General features: G+C 39.0%; 1 protein-coding gene across 1 annotated transcript; it reads left to right on the plus strand.

The window, feature by feature from the left end:
- Positions 1 to 2,131: 2,131 nt before the first annotated feature.
- Positions 2,132 to 17,561, plus strand: LOC140467138 (uncharacterized). Its single transcript, XM_072563209.1, has 5 exons — positions 2,132 to 2,489; positions 4,473 to 5,086; positions 5,269 to 5,422; positions 12,270 to 12,390; positions 14,299 to 17,561. Exons 1-5 carry the CDS (start codon positions 2,214 to 2,216, stop codon positions 14,556 to 14,558), a joined length of 1,425 nt encoding a protein of 474 aa, XP_072419310.1. The 5' UTR covers positions 2,132 to 2,213; the 3' UTR covers positions 14,559 to 17,561.
- The last annotated feature ends 503 nt before the right edge of the window (positions 17,562 to 18,064 follow it).

An 18,064-nucleotide genomic window follows, 5' to 3' on the forward strand; every position in this document is an offset into this window, starting at 1 on the left:
TTGGACTGTGGGAGGAAACCCACACAGACAGTTGCCCAAGGCTGGAATCGAACCTGAGACCCTGGTGCTGTGAGGCAGCCGTATTAACTACTAAGCCGCTATGCTGCCCCACTGCCCCACCGCCCCAAATAGGGATAGTTCTCCAGGAATAGTTGTTGTTGTCTTGATGCGCATCCCTGGAACATACAGCAGAAAATCCTGTGTCTCACAGCTCACTGGTATGAAATTTAACAAATACCATTGCATTTCTATCCAGACCTTCTTTGCAAAGGCACATTTGAAAAGGAAATGGCAAACAATCTCTTCCCCACCAGGGCGGCTTTGAGAGCAGCATGCAGTGGAGGTGAGACTTCGGGTGTATAGGAAGGATTTGGCAGCAAGGACGTTTCGCACCACCAGTCAAGGTACATATTTGTGCTTGTTTTTTTGTACGAGACATTCTGCCAAATGACTTTGGTAGTTTGCTCAGGAAAGCAATTGACTCAGAAAAGAAATAGCAAAATTTGTGAATTATGCATTCTGGTACGACTTGTCAGAACAGTGCTCCAGCATAACCAGTATGTTCATTTCCATAATTCACTGTATTTTTACTTTTTCTTTCCTTCTGGAGGTCTACCATCTTCTTTTGCCCCCGAGGCCTAGAGGACATTATATGTACTTGATTGATGATGATAATGATAGATTTATTGTCATGTGTATCAAAGTACAGTGAAAAGCTTTGTTTACAAGCAGTACAAGCAAATCATAGTAAGCAATGATGTACAGATCAATAAGACTTAGACAGAGACTTACCAATTAATTGCACAGACGAATCTGCGCTAGGCGAGATTAGTGTTAGCTTGGTCAGCATTATTTGAGACTAGAGAGTCCGTTTATTGGTCTAATAATGACCAGGAAGAAGTTGTTCCTGAACCTGCTGGTGCATGTGTTCAAGCTTCTGTATCTTCTGCCTGGTGGAGGAGGTTATAGGAGTGCATTACCGGATGTGATGGATCTTTGATAATATTGACAGCCTTTCTGCAGCAGCGAGCCATTTAAATAGGGTCCATGGATGGAAGGTTAGCTTCCTTGATGGTCTGGGCTGTGCACACAACCTTCTGTAGTTTCTTGTGTTCCTAGACAGAGCAGTTGCCATTATACACCCAGGAAGAAAGCGAGGACTGCAGATGCTGGAAATCAAAGTCAAGCATGTGATGCTGGAAAGGGACAGCAGGTCAGGCAGCATCCAAGGAGCAGGAGTATCGCACGGTGGCTTAGGGGTTAGCACCACTGCCTAACAGTGCCAGGGACCCAAGTTCAATTCTGACCTTGGGTGACTGTGTGGAGTTTGCATGTTCTCCCTGTGTCTGTGTGAGTTTCCTCTCACAGTTCAGGTGCAAGTTAGGGGAATTGGCAATGCTAATTTGTCCATATTCTTAGTTGCATTAGTCTGAGGGGAATTGGTCTGGGTGGATTACTCTTCAGACAGTTGGTGTAGACTTGTTGGGCTGAAGGGCCTGATCCACACTGTAGAGAATCTAATCATCAACTTTTTGGGCATAAGCCCTTCATCAGGAATAAATGCATCCGGACAGTTTGCTCTCAATGGTGCATTTGTAGAAGTTGGTGATTGTCCTTATGGATATGCCAAATTTCCTTTGCAGTCAAAAATGCTTTCTCTACCTAAACAGCAATGTTAAGCAAGTAACAAATTAAACCAAGAAAGAGCTTGCATTTTTTACACTGTCTGCTAAGTCCTTTTGGACATCCAAAACTGCTTCACAGATATTTTGTACGTGACAAGCAAATATTGCTACCCCAGTTCTAAAAACGGGTCAGTGAACTCGAAACTTTAACTTCCCTTTCTCTCTAGCTAGGTTTGTGGAGTTTGTTCAACAATTTCTGCTTTTGTTTCAGATTTCCAGCATCCACAGTCTTTATTTAAAATAATTCATGGATCACCAGAAGATATTACATGCTAATATCTGCGAGATTGAGCACATCACACGTTTAAAACAATTGAAATGATGTGATTGGTGCAAGGACCGAGCTCCAAAATTCGGTGTCCTCGTGTTATTGGTTGGACTCGACAATCGGCAAAGGGTGTATGATCTCTGATTGGACTAGATCAGCCTATCACTGACTTGGACCCGCCCCCTCGGTGTCAATTGTGGGTCCAGGTTGGAAAAGTCGGAGAGAGAAATAAAAAAGTTTTGGCAGAAAGTTTGGGAACGATGAGAAGTCGGAAGGGGAAAGGCGGACAGCGTGGCGATGATCACTCCGGCAGGTCTGAGAGTAAGAATGTGGCGGAGTCTCCCTCGGCTCCAGCTGGCGTCTCCTTGCTGTGGAGCTTCTTTCTGCTGCTGCTGGCCGGCGGTGGCATTGCTGGCTGGTACATCCAACAGCAGCTCCAAACCATCGCCAGCCTCGATCAGACTATCCAAGCTCTGCAAAATAAATTGTCTCAGTTCGAGAAGATCCAGGCTCAAGTGAATGAGTTGAGCCAGAAGGTGTGTACTTATCATGGTCGGCTTTCACAGTGATTTGTTCATCTTAGCCTGATGAGTTATTCCTGGCGAATGGAGTTTGGGGAGGAAAGGGATAATGGAAACCATGTATTCGTCATAACTTGCAATTTTTTTAGTACGGTTTTTTGTTTACATTTCTGGGGCATAGTCCGGATTTTCAAATTTCCAATTCAAGTCTCGATGTTGAATAACTAAATAGTGACTCTCCTGCTCCTCGGATGCTGCCTGACCTGCTGTGCTTTTCCAGCACCACACTTTTGATTCTGATCTCCAGCGTCTGCAGTCCTCACTTTGCCTTAGTTGAATAACTACTTCAAATTGGGCTTCATTTCCACGGAACGGTTACTCTTACCTCCCACCCCCGCTTCCCTTTAGTGTATACATGCTAAAGGAGTCGGCGGTGAGAAGTTACCAGTTGGTGGAAATACACCCAATATGGGTGTATACCAACCTTTTTTCTAGTTACAATCAGTCCCAAAGAAAGGTTACTGGACTTGAAGTGTTAACTGTACTGTCTGTCCACAGATGCTGTCAAACCTGGTGAGTTTCTCCAGCAATTACTTTTTTTTTGCTTTCCAGCTTCTGCACTTCTTTTTATTAGAACCATAGAATCCCTACAGTGTGGAAACAAGCCCTCCGGCCTCACAAGTCCACACTGGTCCTCCAGAGAATAACCCACCCATACCCATTCCCCTACCCTACATTTACTGACCAATGCACCTCACATCCCTGAGCATTATGGGCAATTTAGCACGGTCAACCCACCTAACCTGTACATCTTTGGATTGTGGGAGGAAACCAGAGCATCTGGAGGAAACCCACACGGACACGGCAAGAATGTGCAAACTCCACACAGTTGCCTGAGGCCGGAATCGAACCTGGGTCTCTGGTGATGTGAGGCAGCAATGCTACTCACTGAGCCGCCGTGCTGCCCTGAATTGCTTCTAATTGACATTGCATTTATTCCTATCAGCAGTGTCTTTTTGGAAGTGTCCATGATGTGATATTTCATTGGGGCTGTAAAGCTAGATATAAGTTCCAATTCATTGCTTCGAGGTTGGGGCTCTGTAATTGCTGCATAAACCTAACCACAGTAAAATCCACTATCAGGACTGCAACAATGTCAGATTCAATTCATCGTATTCTTTTAAAAATAAGTTTTACTGTCACAACCCTGCATCCCGAACAGCAAAATCAACCACTAAAGTCTTTATCTCATAAACAATTAGGATAAATCAGTGTTAAACTTGTGCTAATTACTAAACATTGGTTTATTATTACTGACTGAGATTAAAGAGTAAAAGGAGAGAATGAGAAACAATAAGTAACGCATATTTAGTTGGCTTAATTATGGATGCATCTTATTTATTGATAGGTTACAATTAGCATGTTCAGAGATGTTGTGATGCACCACTAAAGTAGGTGAGTCTTGAACATAGTTGTCAGAAATGTTGTCACTGTGCAGCCCAAGTTGCACCATTGTTTTAGTTACGTTGTGCATTAAGAGTCATAGAGATGTACTGCATGGAAACGGACCTTTAAGGATTTAAAAGGCAGAGCATTGCACAGGAACATTATAAAACAAGTTGGACATCAAACCACTTGAGATATTAGGTCAAAAATTTGCTTCATGAGGTGAGTTTTTTTTAAAAATGATTGGGGCACAGAAATGTAGAGAGGGTATCCCAAAACCTGGGACTTATATAATTGAAGGCATACCCACCAATGGCGGAGCAATTTTAAAATCAAGAATGTGCTACGGAAAATAGAGATGAATTTAGGCCATAGGTTGAAAACTAGGATGGTCAACCGGGTTTCTCTTTCTGTCAAATGTGCAGAAAATCTTGAAGTATCCAATGTTTAATTGATCTGAAGTAGAAATACAGATAGGTGGAAAGTAGAAATGGTTAGTACATTTTTTAATATTTACCTGGTCTGAAAAAGATTTTTTATCTTTTATTTTAGTTGTTGACCGCGGAAGAATATGAACAAAAGTTGTTGAATCTCGAAGTTGCTCAGTCTGATTCAGAACATAAAATGGATAAGACAATAGCAGCTGTGGCACAGATTCAAGCCTCTGACCTGGAAAGTAAGTTGGCTTTTCTTCAAACAGAAATGAGTGAGCTCAGGAAGAACTTGCTAACGAAAACTGAATTGCAGAATGTGGAGAATACAGTTGAACATCTCCGAGAAACTGAATTTCCGAGGACTGAGCAGCAAATTGCAAGTGTGAAGTCTACAAATTCAAAATTGGAAGAAAGTGTAAACTCCCTCTCTGTGTCCTTGTCAAGTTTAATGGATCGAATTGCAAGCCTAGAACATGAGAGTCAGGACCTTCAAGCTTTTCAGCAAAGTGCTGAGGAGATGAATGCAGTCAAAGACTTTGTGGACCATAATCTTCCTTCCCTCTCCAATGGTGTGATTGCATTAACAAAACAATTAAATCAGACAACTCTGCTGACTGATACTATACAGTCACAGGTAGCACAGCATAGCAATGAACTACTGGGACTTAAAGAGACTGTTTCAGCCCAACAAGCAGAACGCCTTTCCAATAAAGAAGAGCTGCAAAATATCAGGTTTAATCACATTTATGTAATTGGGGTGGGAAGTTGTGTTTGGAAACACTGAAACCAAAACAAAATATTAAAAAGGAATGCAGCAACCGTTAAATTCCTATGGATTCATCCCACCCCTGAGTTGTTTGCATCTAGTGAATCCCATTTGAATAATATGACTTTCTCTATTGTATCTATTTCAGGGAACTGACTTTTCAGTTACAAGAGGAGAAGATCTCTGTGGAAGAACTCAGAAATGCAGTACAAAGTATTGTAGCTAATGACTTTAGCCAGCTACAAAACAGAAATGATAAAATGGATGAAATGATAGCCAATCTGCAGAATCACATTATAGAGGTAAAATGCTATAATATTTAATTACAAAAATCACCTTTTCATTGTTGGGCTTGTACAGGGCAGTTTTGGTCTTCAGTGGGAGGCTTTGGAGGGATTGCAACAAAGCCTGATTCCTGCGATGCCAAGACTGATGTTTGCAGATTGACTGGGTCAGTTAGGGTTATATTAACTGGAGTTGAGAAGAATGAGGATTTCCTGGAATGTGTAAAAGTCTAACAGGGCTAGACAGGGAAAATGCAGGAAGGATGCTCCTGATGACCATGGAGTCCAGAAGTAGGAGTTTACTGGCTGTAGGATAGACCTTTCGGGAGTGAGACAAGGAGATATTTCTTCACACAGCATGGTGAGCTGTTCTGTCACAGAAAGCAGTTGAGGCCAAAACATTGAATGTTTTCCAGAGGGTATTAAATATAGTTCTGAGGACTAAATGGACCAAAGGGTATTGGGTGAAAGCAGGAACAGGTTAGTGAGTTGGATGATGAACCATGATCCTATTGACTGAGTGACCTATCCCAGCTCCTCCTTTCTATGTTTGAACTGCAATAAAAATTGTTGAAAGCCAATTAAATCACTGAAAATGGGCCATTCTGGACTTTAATGATCTGATTCTTAAAGCTTTTCTATTTGTATATTGCCAAAACAAAAGCTAGAGAAACAGATCTGTACAGTTATTGAAGTGTTGTTAAAGTACAAAAGGAAGTATACCTTTAGAGCAAATAAAAAGCCTGGCTGGTTTCTAGGTTATAATAAGGTATTTAATGACAGGACACCATTCTTCCTATGTCCTTTTTCAAGCAAAATGCTAGATAAGAGTTTCTTGAAAAAAATAGGGCAAGTCATGTTTGGATAGCTCCCAGTTAACATTCTGCTCCCAGTAACCATTCTGCTTTGAAAGCTTTACAAATGATGGGCCCAGGGATTTGGATGGTTGCCTGTTTCATGGAAGTGGGCAAATACTTAGTCCAGTTAAAGCCCACTTGGACCATAAAATATCATTGGTATTTTACAAGTGTTATTGTGGGCTTCTGGTGGCAGATCAGGGGAAGGGACAGTGTACAGAGAGCTCCATGCACACTAAAGTTGAGATGTAGACATATTTGGCTGAAGCCTTGACCATGAATAGATCTGCAGAGGGTTTTTCCTTGAATGTGATGGTTGTAACGGTTCCTAGCTCTTGGATAGGATGGTACTGGGTATGAAATTGAGGCTGCCTCCTCTGTTGATGTACCCTTGAATTCATCTGCCTTCTTTAGCAGGACCACTTCTACCATGGAGCTTGCTAGTCTGCCTTTACTTTAGGCACTCTGGCCAGCCCTGCACTTGGGAGTCCATGGGGAACATAGAAAGCCAACTTAGAAACCAGAGGATTGCCTCAGACAGTATGCTGACAACATACATGGACTCATCCCCCATATGAGCCTGGCATAAGGTCCCAGTTGGAAAATCCAATCATTTTTAGTTTGCGTACAAGATGGATTTCTAATCATATGTTAGTGTTAACTCTGCAAATTATTCCAAAGTGATTACAGTTGTTTTAAGTAAAGAGACGGGTCTGTTGTGGTGCAATGGTATTGTTCCTACCTCTGAGCTAGAAGGCTGGTTTCATGACCTATCTGCTCCAGAGCTGTATCATAATATACCTGAGCAGATTGATTGATTCAAAAACATCGAAGTATTGAGTATATTTGAAACTGTGTGCATGTCTTCTATTTGTTGGAATTCATGAGTTGAAAGAAATTGAAGGAAGATGTTAGCCAAACTATGTAAAGCTTTATTTTGTATTTGATGATTAATCCAGAAGATCTCTTATCACATTGTATAATTTCCACCCTCCAATTCATGTGGTGATGAATTTTATGATAGAACTTGTGAAAATATAAGTTTTCCATCAAAACTCTTTTCTAAATCCCATTTTTTGAATGATTTAGAATCTGATTTCATCGGTCTGGTATCTACTCAAAACTTACAGAAACTGAACACATAAATGAGTAATTAGGAAATCCTTAAATTTAAAATTGTTACATAAATCCTAGAGATCTCCTAAGTTGAAAGCTTTTATGTTGCCGACCAAAAAGGGGGAGTTGTGAGAAATTAGAAATTTGATTAATCATGTTGATTGGAGAAGGTATTCTTCTGTTTTGCAGCTCACTGGAATGGAAATATGCTTCCTGAAATCTTTTACAAACTTGTAGCTAATATGCCTCGAGGGTAGTCTGTGCAAAAAAAAATTGTTGATACTAGAGGCTATTATGTTCACATCCTGCATGACAGAACCATTCATTCCAATTTATTCTACTTTTGCTTTTGTTCTAAATGTAATATGTACAGATTTCTATTGTAATACAGGGTTGTAGTAAAGCTTTAAGGAAAATTTGCTCAAAGCTTTGCATCTGACATTTCAACTTAAATGTATGAATGCACATTTAAGAAAAGTATTGAATAAAATTAAACAATTTTCTACACTGTGCAGAAGTTCAGTTGCTGATCCATGATGTTCAAAGACCTTTCACACCTTCAATTTGAGGAAATTGTCCTAAATCTCCTTAGAAATTATATAGTTAACAGACAAAATAATTCTGTAGATGTGCCTGAAGACTTGTATTCAATATTTCAATTTATTTAAGTTTACTTAAAAGATTATTATTGCTTAATTCTATGATACATCTTGCTCAGCTTAACAAGTTTTTTTTTGTTTTTAAATGGTCTTTCCATCTGTAATTCACTTCACTTCTCTGTTTGGCTAAATTGGTATTCTAAAGAAAACAGTGAGCAAATCTGATGCAAAACATAACGATGTTTTGCCATGCATTATTTCAGTGGCACAGATGAATTTCCACTTTTGAGGAAATCACTCCTTTCTTAGAAGGCAGTTTTTATTTTCAGAAAATATGGAGCACATTATGTAAGAGCAAATTGTTTAATGTAAGATAGGTGTACATTTATAGGTAAAAAGGTTACCTCCGATTACAACAGGATCTTGATCAGATGGGCCAATGGGCTGAGGAGTGGCAGATGGAGTTTAATTTGGATAAATGCAAGGTGCTGCATTTTGGGAAAGCAAATCTTAGCAGGATGTATACACTTAATGGTAAGGTCCTAGGGAGTGTTGCTGAACAAAGAGACCTTGGAGTGCAGGTTCATAGCTCCTTGCAAGTGGAGTCGCAGGTTGATAGGCTAGTGAAGAAGGCGTTTGGTATGCTTTCCTTTATTGGTCAGAGTATTGAGTACAAGAGTTGAGAGGTCATGTTGCAGCTGTACAGGACATTGATTAGGCCACTTCTGAAAAATTGAATGCAATTCCGGTCTCCTTCCTATCGGAAAGATGTTGTGAAACTTGAAAGGGTTCAGAAAAGATTTACAAGGATGTTGCCAGGGTTGGAGGATTTAAGCTATCAGGAGAGGTTGAATAGGCTAGGGCTGTTTTTTCCTGGCGTGTCAGAGGCTGAGGGGTGACCTTTATAGAGGTTTATAAAATCATGAGGGGCATGGATAGGGTAAATAGACATGGTCTTTTCACTGGGGTGGAGGACTCCAGAACTAGAGGGCATAGGTTTAGGGTGAGAGGGGAAAGATATAAAAGGCATCTAAGGGCTTATGCAGAGGATGGTGCGTGCATGGAATGGGCTGCCAGAGGAAGTGGTGGATGCTAGTACAATTGCAACATTTAAAAGGCATCAGATGGGTATATGAATAGGAAGGGTTTGGAGGGATATGGGCTGGGTGCTAGCAGATGGGAAAAGATTGGGTTGGGATATCATCTGGTTGGCATGGATGAGTTGGACCAAAGGGTGCTGTACATCTGACTCTGAATCAACTATTGGTTGAGCATACAGGAAACATAATTTGAGTTTTAGCCAGTTCAGGATAAGAAATATTGATATAAAATAATTTCTTAACTTTGTTAATGGGTAAGCTGCTATATAAGTTGTTTGCTGAAATGTTAACATGAGATATTTTAATGGGACTGTGCAGATTATTTTTCATCAAGATTGGGGTGCATTTTCACCCAAATGGAAATCTAATGGACAGTAAAATTAAAAGAAATGTACATCAAATCTGAATATTTGGTGGGGGGAGGGGGGAGTGATCTAATGGGTACATATGAGTGGAGTGTGGGGGATTGCTGTAGCACATTCTTATCTTGGATATCTTTCTGCTATGTTCCTGTAGCACCAAATTATGACAAAACAGGAACCCCGAAGAATCTGTGTTAATTCAAAATATTGTAGAATTAACACACGTTTACACATTACCATTCCAGCTGGTATTATCGCCTTTGAAGTTAGATCCCAGTTTGAAACCTGGTTTAATAAATTCTATTTTGATTTTACTAAACTGCTCTTTCACTGAAACACCAGCATGCAATGTTGTAGATTTTGCTTCAACAATAAAATAAATTCTTCGAAAAGATAAAATAGAATAAGCTCAGCTATTTACTCACAAAACCACTAGAAAGATTTTATCGTGCAGTAAAAATACGATTCTATCTATTTCAAAACCATCACTTCACAGTACTCAACAATGAGAGATTTTGCTTCCCTATCACAACTACAGGTTTAATTTAAAATATTCCTATCAAGTTATGGTCTTGAGAGTTTGGTAGCTTTTTTCCTAGATTAGTCACACAGTTGAGCTTAGACTTTCTCAACTTAAAATAACCCCTTCAGCATTCTAACCAAACATTTTTGGAATAGAATCCAAACTAAAAGCTTCAGATTGGGGTAACCTATTTCCGAACAATTTTAAACAAACTCCTTTCCCAAGGAGAAAACATTTCATACATTTCACTTTAGCAAGCACTTCAGCAAACTGACAAACACTGATCAAGATATGGGTGTTTCCCCTAACCAAAGGAAAAACTTGATCCTTTTCATCTAAAAAGCATTCCTCAATGTTTACTTTGTCTGCACATAAAACTCTCACAATTTAAGCAAACCACATTTTACCTGGGGGACTCCATCTCTTATACAGCTTTAGCATGGCTCCAGAAATACTGATCAGTTAATCATCAAACTCCCTCAGACACACAAATCAAAATCCATGTGCCACTGGTTCAAAATTCAAGCTCTAAAATAAGTCATAATAAAAAAAAATACACATTACATTAAACTCAACAAAATGAGGAATGGGCAGAGTTTAGCATTAAGTATGTGGAATGCCCTTGATCTCAAGATCCAAATATGGTTTATTTTTAAGATGTCTAAAACTTAACATGTTTAAAATTTTTTGATATTGTAGTTGTATGCTGAATGTTAAAATGCAGCCAGGAGCTGCAAACAAATTGTTTACTATCACAAGACCATAAATCTTATGGTCTTACATTTTAATAAATAAAAAGAACATCTGCTATTCGGTAAAATCTGGCACTCTGCTGTGCGCTTAAAATGAAATCAGTTTGTTAATATAACCTGGCATTTATGTGGGTTTGGTAGTTATTGGGATAATTTGATTGACTGCAGTGCACATTGTTAAACAAACAGTTTAATATGATGTTTATGATACTTTTATTATTAGAAAAACACAATTGACATCAGTTATGGTCTTACATTGCACAATTTGTGCTCAAACTGTCTGTTTGCATTTCGCTGAAACACCTCTTGTTTGCAGTCTTGTATAGATTATCATGTTCAAGGCATCTGCTTTTGTGTCCACATTTCAGTTATTTCCCTGCTGGATTGAAGCTCCTCCCACTGACTATACAAATGACTTTATCTAACCATGTCTGTGCAAGCATGTGTAGCAACTTCCACCCAGGACCAAACCATCCACCATTTGAGCTGTCATTTTTCTTCAGCTTGCACAAAAATATGCAAGTTATTCTGTGGCTGGCTTCACTTTGGCATCCAAGTTAGACAAGTCTGGGGGAAAAAGGTCACTATAGATGCTTGAATACTTAAAATATTGTTTGATTGTGTTTTGATGTGTCCTGCAGGTGACATTGAGAAAAATAAATGTTTAAGTAATTTAGCTTTATAGCGAGTTGAGAAGATTTGTAGCTCAGGTTGAGGTTCTGGATGTAGGTTTGCTCGCTGAGCTGACAGAGCTTCGTCCAGAGGCTCACTGAAGATGTTACCTAGTATGGTGATGAAACGTCTGCAAATGAACCTTCCAGCTCAGTGAGTAAACCTACATCCAGAATTTATCTTAACCTTTTATAACACTGCATTTCTACATCCTCAATGGGTGTAATTGGAAGACTTACAAATAAAAAGAAAAATGAAAGATATCTCACCACTGGCAGCAGAATATTTAAAGACTTGTCCTCCTAAACTATACTGACAGAAAATCATCAAATGTTCAAAAGTGAATGGTGAAATTTCAAGAGTAAATGGAAACATTGAACACATTTCACTGTGACATTGAATATTGTATGAGACTGTTGCCCTCATGTTACTGATAACTATCAAGTCAAAAACAATAGTGTAATGGTCTCAAGGTAACCCCAAGCTCTGCATATAGTCAACTCTAATGGCAGTGTTAAATTGTCATCTAAATGGACAAACATTCATTTGGATTTCCACCGTTCAAACAACCTTTGCAGTTAACATCCTATTTGCACTTGGACAAATAGTAAGGTATGACAAACTAAATATTTGTAATAGTGGAGAGATATTAATCTTAGTTTTCCTACTAATTATCATATGCACCCTGTTAAATTATACAGATCCACATACACAACATCATGGCCCATGTAATTGTGGAGTAGCAGATCCACTCTGACTGGGGAACTGGATTTCAGCAGAGTAAATTTAGTACAAGATGCACATGCTTATCGTAGCTGATGAGTTCGATATAAATAAAATAAATTTCACTATTGATAGCAAGTTTTTTTTTCCCTGAAATTCAGGTTGAAAATAATGGGATTAATCAAAGTAAACAGCTCGCAGATGCCTTGGATCAAGCAGTTCATACTGTGCAAAAAAACCTGGGGAAGATTGAAACAGCTCTTAAGAGTACTGTTGAACAGTGTAAGTATGGTCACATCAGAGAATTAAAAATCTTCATTGTCATAAAATAAATTCTGTGATGCCTTGGGTATTTTAAAAATAGCTTGTGAACGTTCTCATCTTTGATTGAAGCCACATTTAGGTTTGGTTCTACAGGCCTATTCTCTCTAAATTTGAATATTGATTAGCTATTCAGCATCTTAATCTTGACACTCTGCATCCTATCTACAATGTAGAAGGCAGAGTAATGTCTAACTGCCAAACTGGAAGGAACAGTTGCCCTCACTGGAGTAGGGTTGGGGCGAGAGGACATGGTGACAGACAGTGCAACAATCCAGTCACTTAATCTGCACTATCAGCAGCCTTTCCCCACAGCGCTGCACACACCTCCACACCTCCACCCCCCCCCCACACACACACCCCACCCCAAACCCCCATAGTGTCAGCTCTGATGAAGAGTCATCTAGAGTTTAGCTTCTCTCTCTCTCTCTCTCTCTCTCTCTCTCTCTCTCTCTCTCTCTCTCTCTCTCTCTCTCTCTCTCTCTCTCTCTCTCTCTCTCTCTCTCTCTCCGTGGATGCTGTCTGATCTGCTGTGTTTTCCATCTTCTTTCTTTGTTCTCATTCTATCAACATGCACCCAGATGGATGGATATTTTTGCTGAGTAATGAACCAATGAATAATTGAAATCCTGTGTATTTTTGATTTGTCTCCTGCCCCAGTTCTGTGTTTTACAGGATACTCTGACCCTCACTGACCCCCTCTTCCCCTCCGTAACCGACTGAAATGTTGTGCACCAACCCATAAAATGGTGTTAATTGGCTCAGACTGAAACTTGCACTTCCATTTGGAGATCAAGTCTCAGCTCAGACATTTGCCACCCAATTCAGTTGTACGGTATTCGCCGTATACCCATGGGGTATACATTCTAGGATCTACAGTGGATAGAAGCAGGCCATTCATTTAAATGGGAAACATATCTTCCTGCCAGCCTCCTGGTCCCTGGTTCTGGAATGTTCCCTACAATATGTTCGGGCTGTGGTAAACAGTGGGTAGCTGAAACTGTGGAAAATGATACTGCGGATATGGGAATCGCCCTATAGTTCTGTAGCCTCAGTGCCAGGATCAAGCAGTGCTCCTCCTAGAATTGAATTTGATTTGAAGAAGTCGTATTGAGGCCAGATTAGACAAGCCAAGAGTATGGGAAGCCTGAAGGCAGGTTGGCAGCATCTGTTGGGGGTGGCTCTTGTGGAGGTGGGGTGTGGGGGGGAGGCGATACTGTGTTTAAAGCTGCTATCTCTGGGCACATGGGATTCCCAAAGGAGTTTCACCAAAACCCAATCCCTTGCCTAACTCTAACCCACAGCAAACACTGCTGGGTGACCCACATATCATGGGTCTCCCTGTACCATGGGTAAAATAATGGAAGAAGGTCAGATACGGCACTTATTGTAGCCAATTAATTCCCTCCTCAATCATCCAAGAATGAGAGGACGACCCAACATCTCCACCATCCTTGTAGAATGGGAGATAGTTCAACGATGCACAGATCACTCATTGCATTTTGCAACATGCTGCTGGGTGGCATCAAATCCAGAGCTTTAACTTTGAAGTCAGTTGTTGTGATGTCTGTCTGCAATCTTTTCATTTCGGCCTTTGTTTTTATTTAGGCTTCAGGCAGTTATTGCAAATGTTTCTTAGTTACTGAGAAAGAGTGGATCACTTATTTAGAAAATACAATCTATGCTTTTATTTTCATATTATTAATATAAAATTGTATTTTGTACTTTAACTGCAATTTAAGTTTGTTTTAAAAAGTGACAAATTTCAATTAGTGAGTTTTAAAGCAAATGTATTGTACAGGGTTGATATTGGGTGGCTACAAGTTTTTTTTCCTAGCAATGATTCTTTTGTATTTTGTTTTGAAACAGGTCTTTCAGGTGAAGTAAGAACTTATTGTGAAACATCAGACAATTGTGCTTGGCCACACATTCGTGAAGTTAACTTCCCTCATCGCATATTGAAGGATCCTGTGATTGTGCTGAGCTTGGCTGAAATCAGCTCCGTTGATTCAATTGGTGTAACAGTAATGGCTGTTGATATTACAGACTCTGGCTTTAAGATCCAAATCAGTAACGTTGGTAATTATAAGCTCTCAACTGTGAGAGTAAACTGGATGGCATGTGCATAATGTAAGTGGCTCAAAATCTGCAAGTTGCCTTGAGAATTGAATCCAGTTGACTCACCAACTGTTCAATGAATAAGTGAAAAGGAAAACTTTCTGGAAACTAATAATCAATAGGAAGACACTGCTTTTCAGAGTTCATTCAACTAAATCAATGAATGGGTTTACAATTAATTATTACTAACTGTTTGATATTCTACCATTGCAAATGGACTGAGTGTAAATATATTTCCATCAGAATATTGGTCAGAGCTGCACTCAAGAAACAAACCTTCACTTTACAAAATGACAATTTTAAAATAAGAACACACAGCTATGTAGTATAGTGTTATTAGAATAATGATACCATACTTGGATTACTTAAGAAATTCTGATTTGGTGGAGCACTTTATTGGAATGTTCCATCGATAAAGACTGAGGCCACAGAATATAATCCCGAGGAGCTATTCTGTTCTGAGTAATCTCACGTGTATTGTTATTCTGCTCTTATTTATTTTGGAGCTGAAATTTATTGAAATGCTAATGCTAAATACGAAAAACCTAACCAAAGATTTTTAATGTTATACTGAAATTTCAGGCTGCAGTTTGGGGTCTCACCAATGAGTGAAACTATAAGGGTCACATCTTCAGGATGAATGTAAGAATATTAAGATACAGTACTAAGCTCTTGAGCCATTCAATTATATCCTGGCTTACCTATAAGTAAACTGCCTTTACTCAATAGTACTTGATTCCTTTGTTAAAAAAGACTTGATAATACTTTTGTCTTGAAAGTTTTAAGTGTTTCAGCAGCTGAAGCTTTTTACTTTATTTTTATTAAACTTTCAGATTTTTACTACGTTTTGTGTTTGGAAAGTGCTTCCTAATTTTGCTCCTAAACAGCCTTTTTCCAATTAAGATTGTGGCCTTTGTTTGTAATACTATTGCATAATGAAATGGGGTAGAATCCGAAAAGATCAAATCTATTTAAATACCTCAATCAGATTACTCCTCAAATTTATGCTCAGGGCAATATAAGTCAGGAAGACTTTTTTGTGGTGTAGTGGTAATGTCTGTCCTTCTAGGCCAGAAGGTCTGGGTTCAAGTCCCACTTGTCCCTAAAGTGTGTTATAACATGCCCAAACTGTTTAAAACAACTACCCTTCTTGAGGTGCAGTACACAACATTGAATGCAGCACTGCAAATGGACTCTGACCAAGGCAAAAACAAAGCTTAATTTACTTTTTGTATTCCAGCTGACTTAAGATAAAAGTCAGTACTTCATTTAACTGTTTGTTTGCTTTTTATACCTGTCTGTTACTTTTTAATAATTTGTGCACTCAGGCTGTTAAACCTTTTTTTGCTCATCTGAAATTTTGTTGCTGACCATGTAGAAAAAAATACTGTTTTGTTTTAATTTGCGTTCAGAGTGGATGATGCCACCCTCACCCATATCAACATAATTTCACTCATTTAACCAATCTCCCTTTACTTCTTTGTAACTTCACCCTCAGCCCTATTTCTGATTTTCCCAGCCCCGACCCTTTCCGGCACTCATCTGCAAACTTCAAACTGTATCCCTCCATTCCTTCACCCAAGATATAAATAAATGCAGTAAAATATTGAAGCCACAGAATATATCCATAAGAACATCACTCATCATATTATACGTAAACTCTAACTGTCATAATCTCACAGGTGACCAGTCTGTCAGCTGCTGACAAATCCTCTTTAAGGAAAGACTTGCTGAACGAAGTACAACTCAGGTACTTAACTGCCAGATCCACTGCACAGCAGCACCACTAGGAGGGCAATGGCTGCTGCTAATACAACCCTTTGAGGCTTCGTATTCTTGGATTCCAGTTCAGGTTGAGCGATTATGGGAGGTGGATTGAGGGAGATATCAGTGGGCCCTTCCCTTCCCAATGCTAGGTTGTGTGATTAGCCACGGAGTGCCTGTGATAGGATTCCACCCATCTCACCCCAGAAACTTGTCATGCTCCACATGTGGTGATCCCTGTCCAAAAGGTGAGTCAATACCAAGTGGTTGAATGATTTCATTCCATGGATATTAATTCCCATGTCATAGACTTGTGCCCAGAGACTTTATCAAGGAGGAGGTACAAAAATAGTTTGTTTGCCACCCACCATATCAAATCCTTCCTTGCAACGAAAATTACCTTTAGGGAGTGCATTAAACAATAACTCTTGATATCTGACCTATCAATTCCCATTACACGTCAGAAGCGATCTCTGGTTTCTGTGACTCTCTAATTTTAATTACATAGTCAGTTTCATTTAAATGCTGAACTGTTACAGTAAAACTTCAGTTGTACACATGCACCAGGAATAAGTGATGCTGGTTAATAAAGTCTTTTAACAGGGTCTTGCGTTAATCTGGACACAGGTCAAGGAACTGTTCTGTTTTGGAAGATAAAGTAGGCACACCTGGTACAACAGGGTATCACAGTAAAATTACCACAAGTAAGACCAGGCTGATGCCACAAATTACACCAGGACCTTGAGACTGATTTTAACAAAATATAACTTAGCTGCCTTTTTCACTGACAGGTCCTGCAAGGGTTGTTCCATTGTTCAGGCACAAGAATAAAAACTTATCTAATAATTTAATGATTTCAATATAAAGACGAAGCACAACCTCTGCTGACTTTTTTTTAAAGAATTTCTTTATCAGAACACATTGGCTTTAAAAAAATAAAACGTAACGTTGACAATTTTGGGTACAAGAGAATTTTGGTTGATACAGTACAGAAAATAAAACAGTTTACTGAATTTGTATATGTTTAAAACTAAATTGTGAGCAGTGTTTGTTTTGACTTAATTCATTGATATACATGATCAATAATTCAATATGGAAGTACTTTTTGATTAATACTATGGTAATCATGCTTGTTGTTGCAGCTGCCTGTTGATCAGCTCTGTGTGTTCATGACATACTTAATGTAGTTAATAAATACATTATCTGAATGACTTGGTTTCCTTCACAATCCAGTCATTATTTTCCACATGCATCTGGAATATGTATTTAATTATTTGTGGTCTGTATGTACATAATTTATCTACATGTTGCAGCATCCAGCTGGCATCTAACGTTAGGAATTTAAAATAACTCAGGCCAGTGGATAAAGTATATTCACAATGTTCCACATGACTGTACTAGCGTTTCTTCCTGTATTCAATTTTTATACTTATTTATTATTATGGGAAGTGTACAAATTAATCCCATCCAAGATGATAAATTTAAATAAACAGAAAATGTTGGAGATACTCCAGTTAGACGACATGAGCTCTTAATTTATGGAACAACCTTTTTTGAGGTGACCCTTTGAATATCTGATAATCCAAATACTCTTAAGTTCTCCTTTTATTCATAATACTTTACTATATTGTCAAAGAGCTCATAAATTAGTCAAAACACAAACACTCATGATATTTCTAGAACACATTGCATGTTATACTTTTTACCTTTAAATATGGGAGTATCTCAATTACTCCATAAAATGGGAATCGTC

The sequence above is a fragment of the Chiloscyllium punctatum genome, chromosome 45 (assembly GCF_047496795.1).
Source record: "Chiloscyllium punctatum isolate Juve2018m chromosome 45, sChiPun1.3, whole genome shotgun sequence".
NCBI classification, from domain to species: Eukaryota; Metazoa; Chordata; class Chondrichthyes; order Orectolobiformes; family Hemiscylliidae; genus Chiloscyllium; species Chiloscyllium punctatum.